Genomic DNA, 14,872 nt, shown 5'->3' with positions numbered 1-14,872 from the left:
AACTGTACTAAATTTTCAACCCAAATGGATTTGAGAGAGATCGAAAGACCTAGTTCCAATGTAGTCAAGAAAACTGTGCAAAATAGTGCCAGTCTTTATCACAAAATTGTCTTGGGATGGACACATTTGGTTTGATGTCCCCATATTTGTAAACTGAAGAGTGGGTTGACCTTACGGAGTCATATGGAGCACTCCTTTCATTACATATATTAGATGTAGCTTGACTTTGCCTTCAGTAGGATATATGTTTTTTAAATCATCTCTAAATTATAAGCCAAATTCTTTTAAAAGCCTCACATACTTTTTTTTTCCTGAAACGAGTCTAAATGTGAAGTAGATCTTGATATTTAAATGAATCCTGAAACGAAGCTTTCTGCACACTGAAGAGCACTTTTCTATGGTGCTTCTTCCTAACTTGTCGGTCTTCTATATTTGATGAGTTACGTATGAGATTTCATTAAAATCATGAAAAATAGGTGTGCACATACGTTCGTACCTTGACACACATTTTAAAAATTTTGATCTCGAATAGTTCACCACTCTGGTTCTTAAAACTGAATATGTGATATAGGTTCAATTCTTGAAATTGAATATTTGGTACTGATTTAGAATCAAGTTTTCGGGTGTTTTTGTTGTTATTGTTGTTATTGTTTACGTACCTGGAAATTGAAGGAAAAGGGGGGGGTGGTACGTGATATATATGTTCACAAAGCGGATGACCCAAGGCCTTCACTGTGTTTTTGCTTAATTTGTCATGTGTAGGCTTGTGAAAACAGAAGCTGGCCCGGGTTAGATGGGGTGCAAGGTGGCCTGGCACTTTTCAACCCTCCTAGGCTGCGGGGAGATGTTCGTGTCTCCCAGCCCTGGAGGCCACCGTGGGGGCTGGAGTGGAGTCCCTTGCCAGTTGCTTCTCATTACCAGCAGCGTTGCTGGGCCTCCACACTCCTTCCAAATTATGGGTGTGTCAGACATGGTACCATTTTCTGGGTGGCCTGTGTTGGCATGTGAAGATGTTTGGGGACGCTGATAGACTGCAGTCAAGGGCTGTGGTACCAAATATTGAGTCCGCAATCTGCACGGTTGACAGAAGGACTAAGGCACAAAAAGCCCAAGAAGAGATTTAGCCCACCTCCCAGATATTCTGGTCTCCAGGAAGGTCAGGCCACTGCAGGCAGGCTTCTTGCCAGTTTACAAGAGAATCTTTTCACCCTAGGCACGGGGAAGTCCAAGCCCCCTTTTGCATAGACATTGAGTGGATAATATGGGGTTCTGGGTATAGAGTGGACAAAGCAGGGCACCTTTTCACCAAAGGATCCGTTAACCAGATTCTTTGTATGGTGAAGTATCAGGCCCCTGCCAGCTAGTCTTTGTCAAATGAAATGTAATATTAAAACAAATTGACTTTAATCAGTCTAGAGATGAACTAGAATAGAAAGCTTTTTAGAAGTAATTATTAGCTTGAATCATTAGAGTTTTGCGTTATGGAAATGCATTCATTTCTAACACAGCGCATCAGACATTATCTTGGGAAGCACCCGAGTTATCTCATTTAAGGCGCTCTTACACTCATACTGTTTCTAGAACAAGGTACCTCGTTTTGAATGTATAATTTGGGAAACTGGATGTTTGAAGTTCTGGGTTTCCTCCTTCCTCCTTCTGCTAATACACTGAAATTCTCCATTCGATTTTTAACACGCTTAGCCAGCATATGATAAAAATAATTTTGGAAGGTAAGTTCTGCAGCCTCTGCCCAACTCCATAAAATCATGTTTTTCTTAAAGTGTGGAAGTCAATGCATTTCTAGGAAGCTGGAGAACTTGGTTTCTGAGGAATTTGCAGAGAGAGCATGTGACTTGGTCTAACACAATATAAAATGAAAATGTTAGCCCTTGTGTACTTGCTTTCTCTACTTCATTTAATTTTTTTTAATTAAGGGTAGTTCATGGGGGGTTTGTTACAGATACATTCTGAGTTGTCCCATCCACAGCTTTAACCATTAGCATGTTAATTCCACTGAAAGACACTGATTAAACCTGTCTTAAAGGCTCTATATTTGACCTGTCTATATGATTTTTAAGGTCTTGCTCTGTGCCTAGTCACAAACTTTCACCTATTTATGGTTTTTGCAAGGCTTTGAAAGTAAGCCCTTGTATGTGGATTGAGATTAATAGCATTAAAGGGATTTATGTTAGGCACTTTCCCCTGTGCATTTCCGTACTTAAATGTTACAACTTCTCTTCCAAGTAAATGTCACACCCATTTTACAGATTAGGTCACTGAGGCAGGGAGACCTTAAGTATCTTTGTTTTAGAAGTAATGGAATCTAGGAAGAAGTTGCTGCGGCTGAGGTCAAAGAGGTTGCTGCCTGTGTTCTCCTTTAGGATTTTGATGGACTCCTGTCTCACATTGAGGTCTTTCAACCATTTGGAGTCTATTTTTGTGTGTGGTGTAAGGAAATGGTCCAGTTTCATTCTTCTGCATGTGGCTATCCAATTTTCCCAACACCATCTGTTGAAGAGACTGTCTTTTTGCCATTGGACATTCTTTCCTGCTTTGTCAAAGATTAGTTGACCATACAGTTGAGGGTCCATTTCTGGGCTCTCTATTCTGTTCCGTTGATCTATGTGCCTGTTTTTGTGCCAGGACCATACTGTCTTGATGATGACAGCTTTGTAATAGAGCTAATGGGTATTGAGGAGGGCACATTCTGCATGGAGCACTGGGTGTTATGCACAAACAATGAATCATGGAACACTACATCTAAAACTAATGATGTAATGTATGGGGATTAACATAAGAATAAAAAAAAAAAAAAGAAGTAATGGAATCAAGATCCACACCCAAAAAAGCCCAGGATTTCTCATCGTGTACCATGTTTCCTTTCTAAACAGATTTTGCTTGGGGAAGGATGGTTTGAATAGCTTGTAAAATAATGATAGCAAATACTACACCCAATGATCTTTCCCTTTTCTCTCTGGCTGGAGAAACGGATCCCTGTGGTCTGCAGGACAGACCCACTTGACTCCTTCATACCTCACCCCACTTGTCCAAGCTCTCCCTTAAAGTCTGTTAAGTCATTGTGTTCTTGACCCCAGGAAGAAGATGAAGTGCCGGACGACGAGACTCTGAACCAAATGATTGCTCGACGAGAAGAAGAATTTGATCTCTTCATGGTAATATCATAGGAACTCATGCACCTTTCTCTATTAAGTCGAGATGTCTGGAGCCCTGCGTGCCCTGGCAGAATTTCATTTGTGAAGCCTGTGCCTTTCCTTCAGTTCAGAGGCTGCAAACTGGCCGGATTTAGCCTGCAGGCATATTTTGTTTGGCCCACGCAGTGTTTTTTTTTAAATTTCAAATTTGTTGCCAACATAAAAAGTATCCTGATTTCTGGCTTCTCCTGAAAAAGGAGAATGGGGCAATACCAGGCCCACGTCTCTATATGGAAACAGTTGGCCAGGGCTCAGTAGCAGCCGTACCCTCTGGACGGGCCATGTGATCCGCAGCTTTGCCACAGATCCCCGCCCCCCACCTGCTGCCCCCTTGCCAGCTCATTTCTAACTCCAAGCCCTGTCATTCAGGAAACCTGCCTGGCTTCTCTAGGTAGTTTGTAGCCATTCCCTCACTGTCTCCTTACTGGATCACAACAAATATGCTCCCTATGGGGTAGGGGGACAGCAACCAAACAATAGGGTCATCCCTCTCCTTAATGGTAAAGAGAGCCTGCTTAAGGGAACAGGAACCTTCCAGAAGCACATCAAGGTGTAGCCTCCACTGAAAGATTGAAATTGGTTGGATTTCACCGGTCCGGGCAGATAGAAAAGGACCTTGACATTTGAGGCTTTAACATCCATGGTTTCAACCTTGATGTTCCATGCTATGTAGGTAGTCATGTGTAATTTGCTGGAATCTGCATTTGATTTGCATGCGTAGACTGCCACAAGGTCAGGACGTGCGGACGCAAGCCCCTTGGCGAGCGAAGGAGGCCCTCAGGAGTGATGTTTTACTGCGTTCTTAAGGCATGTTCGTAACTATTTATCTCTGCTTCCCCGATGCTCAGAATAGTCTGGCACATAGTACTTGCTTAACAAATATTGATTGAATGAATGCCGGCATTTGCAAAATGTTAGACCTTGTGAAGATGTGAGCGTGGATCAGGACACAGAAAGTTTGTGAGCCTCCCTCCACTACCGCCAATCAAGGTTACCGCGGTGGTAACCTGGTAACCTTGTGTAAGGGGACAGGGCCCCAAGCCCCACATAGCCAAGAATTCCAAATGGCCAAGAGAAGCTGGGAATGTAGGTTTTTCATGTGCGATCTCTGGATTTCAAAATGTTTGTGGCTAAATTCAATTTTTTATTATGATCTAATGCTGTAGGCCAAACAAAACAGGACCCCTGGCCCAGATAGGACCCACAGGATTTGCATTCTCTTTTTAGCATAGACAGTCTGAGAAGGGAGCTCCCGCTGTGTGGAGGCTTACGTGTGTGTGTGTGTGTGTGTGTGTGTGTGTGTGTGTGTGTGTGTTTGAGATTTTGTAATTTTTGTCTAGGGAACAGTCGTTGTGTCCACACATAATGATTTAAGATAAAAAGACAATTCTTTCTGAGGGAAGTTTCAGGTAGCCATGGGAATAATTCCTAACCTGGAATGTGTACTTTCCCTCCCGACCCCCCGTGCACCACCGTTCCCGGGTTGGGCCATTTTGGATCTAACTGATGCAACAGGGTCATGTAACAGCATGGCCCGTGTAGGGTGTTCCCGAAACCGAGATTTCTTAACTCAAACTGTTGGTCACCCCCTTTATAGATTGTTCTCTACCGAGGGACATTAGAGATACACATAGGAAGCAGACATCTTTTCTCTCGTTGAGGGACTTATTAAAATGTAGATTCTGGGGAACACGGGGGCAAGAGTCCCTCAGCTCCCCTGGCTGCTCACTGATTGGCAATAATGCAGCTTGGCCACAGCCTCAGATGCTCTTGAGCCCAAGAACAGATAAGCTGCCTGTCATTATACAAATTAGATTAGGCCCAGAGATGGAGATTTCCATCAGCAGCCCCGAAGTGGGGTGGGGTGCGGGGGAGGGGGGCGGACAGGAAGAGTGCTTCTCTTTTCTGACTTTTGGGCTGGATATTTGCAGAAATTGAAAGCCTCAGGGGAAAAAAAAAATTGAATGTCTGGCTGAGGCCCAACCTTCTCTTAATTTGGGAGTATTTTATCATACAAGGAACAGGCTTAGAACGAGTGATGCTGGAAAGGGAGCCCTTTTTGGTAGGCATTTCAATTTGGGGCTTGTTCTGCTTGTTTCTCAATGGCTGACTTCTCATTTTTGGATTATACAAATTTGGGGTTTGGTTTGGTGTTTTGTTTTTTTTTTAAATCTAAGCAGCGGGCTGCCTTTGGCCAATTCACTATGCATTAGCACCTCCACCAGGGGGCAGGAAATCAAATTTGAATCCTTGCCAGCTACTCTGATGAAAAAGTTCAGTGAGACACAAGAATGGAATGTGAGCTAGATTTAGATTTCATATATTTAACCTTTTTATCCCTTATTATTAAAAAAAAAGTTCTCTGTAAAACTTTAATATAAGCTTGTGATTTGATTTATCATGGACATTGTAGTCAAATAACACACATCAAACAGACAGTCTCTTTAAAAATAAAACCTTTTTTTTTTTTTAAGATTTATTTATTTATTTGAGAGAGCGAGAATGAGAGAGAGAGAGAGTACATGAGAGGGGGGAGGGTTAGAGGGAGAAGCAGGCTCCTCGCTGAGCAGGGAGCCCGATGCGGGACTCGATCCAGGGACTCCAGGATCATGACCTGAGCCGAAGGCAGTCGCTCAACCAACTGAGCCACCAGGCGCCCCAAAAATAAAACCTTTCTTTTGAGTATTTTTCTTGTTTCCCTCTAAAAATGGGACTTCAGAAACAGTGATCTTTCATGCTGATTACCTATGAATTTTACCTAAAAAGATCTCTGACACATCAAGGTACAAATATGAAACATTTTGATAACATACAAGCATGAAACTTTAAACTGCTATGTTCCCTAAAAAGGCAAGAAGTACTTTTTAAAAATAACTGTACTTGTTAGCACAGCATTTATTATCAGGTCTTAAGACAAATACATTCATGTCGTACCTGAATAGTGAATTAGACTTACTTGAATATCACCTTCAGATTTTGTTCTCGTCTTCTGCAATGTAGAAATCTCTGGGGAGAGATGCAACCATCAGAACTTTATGCTTATTTAAAAAAAAAAAAGTGCATCAACCCTTTCTAAAAGGAAAAAAAAAAGCACGTGCAATTTACTTTTTAAATCAGATTTTATATCAATTTGCTTTTTATTTTTTTATATCCATTTTTTATTTTTATGTCAGGAAAGATTTACATTCCCAATCGTGAACAAATGCATAGCCTAAGTCTTTTTTTTTTTTTAAAGATTTCTTTTTTATTTATTTATTTGAGAGAGAGAGACAGAGAGAGAGCATGAGAGAGGGGGGAGGGTCGGGAGGGTCAGAGGGAGAAGCAGACTCCCCGCCGAGCAGGGAGCCCGATGCGGGACTCGATCCCGGGACTCCGGGATCATGACCTGAGCCGAAGGCAGTCGCCTAACCGACTGAGCCACCCAGGCGCCCCATGATTTTATTTATTTAAGAGAGAGAGAGCATGAGAGGGGGGAGGGTCAGAGGACGAAGCAGACTCCCCGCCGAGCAGGGAGCCCGATGCGGGACTCGATCCCGGGACTCCAGGATCATGACCTGAGCCGAAGGCAGTCGCCTAACCGACTGAGCCACCCAGGCGCCCCTAGCCTAAGTCATTTTAACAGTTCTTGGTACAGGTAATGGTGGTAGTCAAACCAAAAACCAAAGTGTCATCTCAGTGGAATACGTTAACCAAAAAAATGGTTTGTTTATTTTCTTATTAGCGGTCTAAAGAACTGTTAGGAGGTCACTTCGAGAAGCCCCTCTCTAGACTGCATTGTCAGCAAGGCATTCTCTGTGCTAACAGCGCAAGTTTGGTAGATCCCATTTCTGATACCAGAGCATTAGGAGTCAGGATTAAGAACAACCTCTCCAGCTAACTATAGCCCATGACAGAACAGGACAGCCACATTTATCGACCAATGGGGCTCCCCATGCTGCAGGCCTGCCGCATGTTGGGAATAGAATGATTTCCCAAAAAAGTGTGAGCGCAGTTTAAGGGACTTTGAACTTGAATTTTTTATGTGGATCCTAGAGGTCAAGTTTGGATTTGAATAGAAATTTCATTTACCTTTGGTTGCCGGTTTTAGTTCTTGCGAAAAAGTTATGTTGAATCTCTGTTTCAATACGGTAGAACCGAAGGAAGAAAGGGGCAAGGTAAATCATTTAATGGTTAATGGTCTATTCAGTTGTAGCAATAGTACGTCTAGCTAGCAATGTATATATCTATATATACTTACATAACTAACGTATGCAGCAATTCAGTGGAGATTTTATTTGCTTTTTAAAGCTAGCAGGTTGTTTAATTACAGGTTAAAGCCAAGTGTGTGGCACTTAACTTACTTACAAGTGCACTGGATTTTTAAAAAGAAAGCAAGAGGTGGGGGCTTAGGCGTTTGGGAATCTATGAAAATATATGAAAGGGAGACACTTCACTTATAACCTGATCAGTTAAGATGAAATTGCATCTGACTGTCTTCTCTGGTGTGATAGTATTTTCATAAGAGCGAAACTTCTTAAAAGCTAAAGAGTTGAAGGACATCCCTCTCACGGAGCCCACGGTGCACTGAAAATGTAATACCTTCGTGGCCGAATGACTAATCAAGCCATTAATGTACCCACATGTCTGAGTCCGAGGGTGGCCGATCTGCGGCGACACTTGGGGTGCTGACTTTGTTTCCTGGTTGTTTAATTAAAAGCATGAGCCCTATTGAGTAAAAGGAAGTCTTCTTAATGAAGTTTCTCTTTTATAGGCTTAAGGAGTACTTTTATGCCAGGGAAGCAGTGAATTATATCTCCAGGGCTCATATTTTTTAAATACATCCCCAGTTGGACTTTCCTCACTATGACTTAAAGGGAGAGCTTTGCACACACACAGACTAAGTACAGGAATTTTTAAAGAGTGTATTTTCAATGCATGAATTTCAAAGATGGGGTACAGAGGGAGGGAGGAGACTTTACCTTGCAGAATCTTCTGCGGAGACAGAGTGCTTGAGGAACGAGCTAGAACACGTCAGCCAGGATCAAGAGACTTTGTGGGAAAAGCAGAAAGCGACCCTGAAACCATAGGGGGTGACTTGTGAAAGTTTTGTGTGCTGTGAGGTCGATCCTGTGCCGAATCCCCTTTCCCACTGGTGAAACTCTTGTTAATACCTCCAGCGTATGGACATGGACCGGCGGAGGGAGGATGCCCGGAACCCGAAGCGTAAGCCCCGCTTAATGGAGGAAGATGAGCTGCCCTCCTGGATTATTAAGGATGACGCCGAAGTAGAACGGCTCACGTGTGAAGAAGAGGAGGAGAAGATATTTGGCAGGGGGTCTCGCCAGCGCCGGGACGTGGACTACAGCGACGCCCTCACGGAGAAGCAGTGGCTGAGGGTAGGTGTGGCTTTCTTACCTGTCGTTGCCAGGTGGATGCTCCTGTTGGCTTGCGCAATCGGGAGCCCAGGGACCAGTGGCCAGTGAAAGCCGAAGGGGCTCTTGAACCCAGGGAAGGTCGCTTGGCTGTTGCCGTGGCCTCTTTGCATTTCAAGGCAGGGCCTTGAAATATAAGGAAGAATGTCTTGCGAGAGCAGAATTGGCCATTGGAAACAATGAGGCCCGCTAATGTTTTATGACCAATTGCCTGGTCATGCCTCACTGTAGGAGTTAGGATCAAAATGTGGAAGGGGGCCTGAGAGATCTTTTTAATTGTTCCCCCTCAATGTCCTGGTCTTGAATCGGAGTTTTACTTTTCCAAGGCCTGCAGAGAGAGTTGAGACAGTGGTATTTTCTAGCTGCATTGTTATTTCCTAGACCCAAAGAAATTAGAGCTGGAAGGTGTCTTTGTATTCTCTTGGTTTTAGGGACAAAGCAGTTGTGGCCCAGAGAGGTTCAGTGACTGCAGGATCGCACAACTGGCTAGAAATAAGAAGTCGTGAGTGCTGAAGCATTTGCATGCCCAGTTTTGGCTAATGTGATCTGTCCATCGCAAGCACAGACTGGGGTCACTGAAGTTTGGAAATGTTATTCTGTAGTTTGGGGTCCCCCCCAACTTTGGAAAATGTTGATTTCTCATCTTGACTGGGGAATGAAATCTCAGAACGTTTGCCTGGGGAGCATAGAAATATCGCAATGCGCGTCCTAGGAGTGACGTGCTTGAATGCCACGGCCGGTGGGAATCTTGCATTTGAAGGTTTTGCCCCACTTTCCCTCACTGGGAGCAGACTTAGTGCCTGTGTTGACAGCAATCTGGGACCCTCGTTCCAGGCAGGACCAGTAAATGTGCACTGGAAACAGTCAGCTCCGTTGGGTTGAAAACCAAACAAAGTAGAAGCTGTTGTTGTGAGTTGTTCATTTTATCGAAAGGGAGTGCCGTTCCCAGGCTTTGTGAAACGTGGCTTTAGGACCCAGGACATAAGTAGGTAGGTGGGTAGAAAGGCAATGGGAAGGATTTTGAGATCGGTTATCAAAGGCAGACAGGTCTTGGCACCACTTGAGATGTGATTTACTCAGGATGCTGTATGATGAGAGAGACGTGACCTGAATTTTGAAAAGACTGAGAAAAGAAGAGCATTGCTCATATTTATGGCTGAACAATGGCATATGAAATCTAACTTCCTGTGTGCGACTGTCTTACTCTCATATCCAAATATCCCCGTGGCCCCAGAGCATGGTTTTATGGATTTCTTTTGTTTCCCAGTTGTGAGGTTGCGGCTGTATAATGAAGATTCATTCTGTAATGTGAAGAGTTTTGTGTTTGTTTAATAATCATTTCTGAGCTCAGGAAAATTCTCCCTTTCTCTTTTATTTAAGCAATAAACTGAGTGCCTGGAGTCCTATTACAGCAGATGATACATCCATCCAGGCCGACATGGAAAGTCAATCTTTATATGTAGAACCTGCAGATATTACAAGCAAAATCACCTTGTCTTTTAGGCAAGAATGTGGCTGAACTCATCATTTTTGAAATAACCCTTGGGAAACGCTTTTAAGAAAAATAACATGGAGGGGCGCCTGGGTGGCTCAGTCGGTTAAGCGTCTGCCTTTGGCTCAGGTCGCGATCCCGGGGTCCTGGGATCGAGCCCCGCATCGGGCTCCCTGCTCGGCGGGGAGCCTGCTTCTCCCTCTCCCTCTGCTGTTCCCCCTGCTTGCGTTCTCTCACTCTCTCTGTCAAATAAATAAATAAAATCTTTATTAAAAAGAAAAAAGAAAAATGGATCTTAGAAAGTTTTCAAGTTTAGAATACCTCATTTGTTCTCTTTTTCCTTCAGAGTCTGTCACTAACGAATAGCAATGCCTAGCACATAGTAGGGACCCAAGGAATGTTTGCAAAATGAAATTGTAACTTTTAAGAGGAAAGTAGACATTGACTTCGTTGACTGTAATGTTAGGATAGCCCTTCTCTTTCTAGTGATCCAGTAGACTCTCTTTGACCTCTAACATACACGTCTAAAAATGGAAAACTAGTTTGTTTTTCAAAACGACACTGTGAAATTCGCGTTTATAATCTAACGTTCACGCTGAGGTGTCTTGCGAGATACGGAGACACCTGGGAAGGACAGAAGTGTTCTCAGCACAGCTCTAATGTAGTACCTCTTTTTGTGATCCATTCTTTTGAAAATGGTCTGTCTGTATTTGGAAGGAGCTGGTGACTCTGTCAGCTGGGACGCGCAGTCAAGACATGGCCTAAGCATTCAAAATAGATGCTTACTGTCTTTTCTTTTCTCATTCGCCAGCAGCAGTCCTGTTCAATATCAGCCTAGCAAGCTTTTTGGTTAATAACATTATATTCAAGGGGTTTTCACGAGCCTGGACGTGAAGAGATGTTCTCTACTGGCTTGTGATTGAGTGCGTTGCATAGACCCGGCCAACCCAGACTTGAAAGGGAATATGGCAAAGCCTGTCGTGTAAGAAATGCTGAGACAGGGCTAACATAATTCTTCTTTCTCCTGGCAATGTTGTACAAAGCCTGCTTGGCAGAGGCCTCGGCGATACGTAGAATCCCAGAGCTGGAAGGCAGCTGAACGGAGCAGCTCCCCATCCCGTGCCCACACCACAGTCTCCGCAGCCCCTGTGCCAAAAGGCTGGGCATCCCTCAAGGAGATGCGCTGCCTTTTTGTCCGCAGAGCGCCTCCAATTTGTGGTCAGCCCCGATTGTTAGTTCCTCCCCGCTTTGAACAGAATCCCCTTTCCCTGTCGCTGTTCCTCGCTGGCCTTGATTCTGCTTCCTGGGGTGAACAGAACCCTGTTTTCTTCTGTGTTTAGCATCACGTCCCACCGGATCAAACCTGAGGACTCGTGGTCAGTCCGGAATGCACTTCCCCACCCCTCCTCCTTCTGCTGAACCTTTCTCATCCTTCAAGGCCCAGCTCCATTACCACTGCATCCGTGGCACCTTCACAAATAGAGCGTGGTCGAACTTCCTCGGTCCCAGCTCGGAACGCAGTCTCCTGCCGTTTCTCGGTAGTTGCCCACACGCCCGCTTTTCTAGTAGCGGGGAAGGTGGATCTTGTTAGAACTTAGGAATTCCGTGTGCAAATAGGAAGCGCCCATTGGCTGCTACACTGAATTAGCACCAGATGGATGTGGAAGAGTATGGCCTAGGGTCATGTTCACAGCTGCAACGGCTGGACCTACACATGCCCTACTCACAAGTAGAATTTTCTTGCCCACGTAAAAGCCCACAGTGAGTGGTTCTGGTTGGTGGTGGCCTCGGCTCTCCACGTGGCCATTCCAGAGCCCCAGCTGATGGAGCCTCTGCCAGCTTCTTCATCAGTTTCCCAGAGAACTGAAGTGGGGGAGACAGCACAGAGTGGCGGGTGTGGGGTTCGGAGGGGCCACGCCTGCCCTGGTTCCATTATCACTGCCGCTCACGGTCCATGGGCTAGAGCTCAGTGGTGTGGCCATGCTGGTCGTAAGGGAGACCAGGGAATGCAGTCTGGCCGTCCGCCCAGGAAGATAAGATTCTGGTGACTAGCTAGCAGTCTCCGCCCCAGAACACTTCGGCTAAATTTAAGTGATACGGCCACTTTCTGTGAACATTGTATTATGGTTTTATCACAAACAGGTTTTATTTTAGAATCGTATTATGCTAAAAATTCCCACAGTGACCTTTAGACCATCTGTTTCGTTGGAAGATTTTGAAATTTTTCTGTTATTCGTAATGTTGTTTTAAATGAGAAGGATCACAATTTCAAACACAGCTTAATTAAAAAAAAAAAAAAAGTTTTTTGAAGTTATTCTGAAATCCCTGTTTTCCATTGAGGGAAACTTCGGTCTCTTTGGTGTTAGCTGAAGTCTCCAGTTAACTTATCTTTTTGGGGTAGTCAGGGCAGCATTCAAGTATCCCATGGGCTGTTTCTCTCCTCTCCTGGGGCCTGCTGTCCCATCTTCCTCCCCAAGTGGCATCTGGATAATGGTAGGAGCTGGTGTTTCATCGTGGCCTTGGGGGCTGGTGCCCTGGTTCTCCCGCTATCCTGTGGGTCGCTGCTGGGCTCAGCGCAGGGCTACCAGTCTGTCCTGTCCCTGGAGGTCTCGGCATGCATCTGGTCCCATCTCATTCCCTGGGAGATCTCCATGATTTGTGCTGTTGAAGTCTGGGGTCCTGGCTCCTCCAGTTGGCAGCTTTTCTGAAGTCTCACGAAGACCCTCAGGCCCTCTGGTGCTGTCCTCGCGCTCCCAGCTCTTCTGTGCCCTGCTTGAGAATCTGCAAAGTCTTGGCTGCTTTCTTCACACTGTGCTAGACCATGCAAGAGAGTCTAGCCCCGTTTCTCAACAATGGCAGAGTCACCACCAGGGGGTTGTCAAGACTGAAGTTTCTAGAATCTGATGGCTGGATGGGTGAGGGAGGTTTTTTGGGGGTTTTTTGTTTCGTTTCGTTTTGTTTTTTGCTTTTTTTTGGTAAAGATTTTATTTATTTATGAGAGAGAGAGTGCACATGAACAAGGGGGGGCGCAGAGGGAGTGGGAGAAGCCAACTCCCCAATGAGCAGGGAGCCAGATGCGGACGCGGGGCTCGATCCCAGGACCCTGGGATCATGACCTGAGCCAAAGGCAGACACTTAATGACTGAGCCACCCAGGTGCCCCGGTGAGGGAGCTTTTTAACACAAGCAAGACGAAAATGTCTAGCTTTTGCACATTGTATCTCTACAAGCCATATGAACATATCGTGGGGGACCCTCCCAGAGCCTTAGAAGGAGCGTGTGAGGTAAAAGTTCTGAAGTTTGCACTTTATTAGCTTCACAGAAAATCTACCTCTGGGCACTTTTAGGGTCTCATTCCTCTAGCTCCTTGCAACCGCCCCTCCCACCCAAATGCACCACTGGACCCTCAGGGGCGAGTATTCCATTTCAACACCAACCAGGTTCACTTCTGGTGCTAGCTACCCAGAGTTGGCATAGACCCCACAAGTCAAAGGGCTCAGGCCCCAACAAGAGAGTGCTTATTTCACCCACCAGCCGCACTCTGCGGGCCCCCAGGCCACCTGCTCTAATGACTGACTGGCTAGAAATTCAGGGGTTCTCATGACCCCCTCAGCTTCAGTAATTTGCTGGGATGATTAATGGAACTCAGAAAAGCACTGCTTGTGGTTACAGTTTTATTACAGTCACAAGGACCAGCAAGTGAAGAGATGCACAGGGTGAGGTCTAAGAAGCAGACAGAGATCCCCTCCTTGTCCTCTCCTCCTCGAATCCCCCTCCTGACACATCAGTGCCTTTCACCAACCAGGAAGCTCCAGTGAGCTTCAGTGTCCAGAATTTTTACCCAGGGCTCATTACTGTGTAGGCACAGATGATTAAAATCATCCACTGGAAAAAAATAAAATAAAATCATCAGCTGGGTGATTAGACTCCGCCTCCAGCCCCCCACTCCCCCCAGGTCCGCCTGGCTCCACAGCCCAACCGTCTCATCAAGTGGTTGGTCCTTCTGGTGACAGCCCCCATCCCCAAGCCCTCTAGGGGCCCTCCCTGGTCATCTCATTAGCATCACAAAGACACGGCCACCACTCAGGAAATTCCAAGGGCTTTAGAAGCTCCGTGCCAGCAACCAAGGACAAAGACCAGACAAATTCTTGATTAGACAACAGGTGACAGTATGCTCAGGCCTGACCTCTTACCTCTCTTCCTCTTTACTCCCGCCAAGAAAGAAGGCACCCTGCCCTGCCTTGTCACGAATACAGAGTCACTTCCTGTACACATGTGGCCCGGCCATAGGGTTCAGCCCTATGGCTTCTAGCAGTTCTGTCCCCCGGGCATCGCCGTTGACGGCAAAGAGCCTTTGAAATTGAGGAAACTCCTCTCTCCCTCCACCCATCCTGATTCAGACTGCTGTCTGATGGTGGGCTCACAAATCCGTTTTTGGAAGGCACTGGTATCATTTGGTGTTTTTTTTCTTTTTGCATACCAACTTTATCCTAATCCTTCTGAAGGCAGTGGGGAGCTCCCCTGAACAGGGGATGGCGCCTTTAGAAAGTGTAAAAGAGAATATGAATGTGGTTTTAAAAAGATGATATCCATCAGCATTTCAGAGCTTTTCCCATGGGGAACCCACGGTGATGACCGTGTGTGTGTGTGTGTGTGTGTGTGTGTGTGTGTTTGCACACACACAATAATTGGCTGGTGTTGATAATTTCTTGGAAAAATATCCTTGTGTCTTTATGTGTGAGAGCAGGCGTTCCGTCA

The 14,872-nt window shown here is 45.4% G+C and overlaps 1 protein-coding gene across 3 annotated transcripts in view; it reads left to right on the top strand.

Moving 5' to 3' along the window:
* The window catches only part of SMARCA2 (SWI/SNF related BAF chromatin remodeling complex subunit ATPase 2), a 133,493-nt gene that overhangs the window by 58,941 nt on the left and 59,680 nt on the right, over positions 1-14,872 (top strand). For all 3 annotated transcript variants that reach the window (XM_081802798.1, XM_081802799.1, XM_081802800.1), the window contains exons 21-22: positions 3,096-3,173; positions 8,369-8,587. In XM_081802798.1, coding sequence (XP_081658924.1) covers positions 3,096-3,173; positions 8,369-8,587 — 297 coding nt within the window. The remainder of the gene's footprint in view (positions 1-3,095; positions 3,174-8,368; positions 8,588-14,872) is intronic.

This window comes from Leptonychotes weddellii, chromosome 14, assembly GCF_054177405.1.
Source record: "Leptonychotes weddellii isolate Sample4059 chromosome 14, ASM5417740v2, whole genome shotgun sequence".
Classification (NCBI taxonomy): Eukaryota; Metazoa; Chordata; class Mammalia; order Carnivora; family Phocidae; genus Leptonychotes; species Leptonychotes weddellii.
Note: the sequence above shows the minus strand (reverse complement) of the source record. Positions and strands in the feature narration are given on the sequence as shown.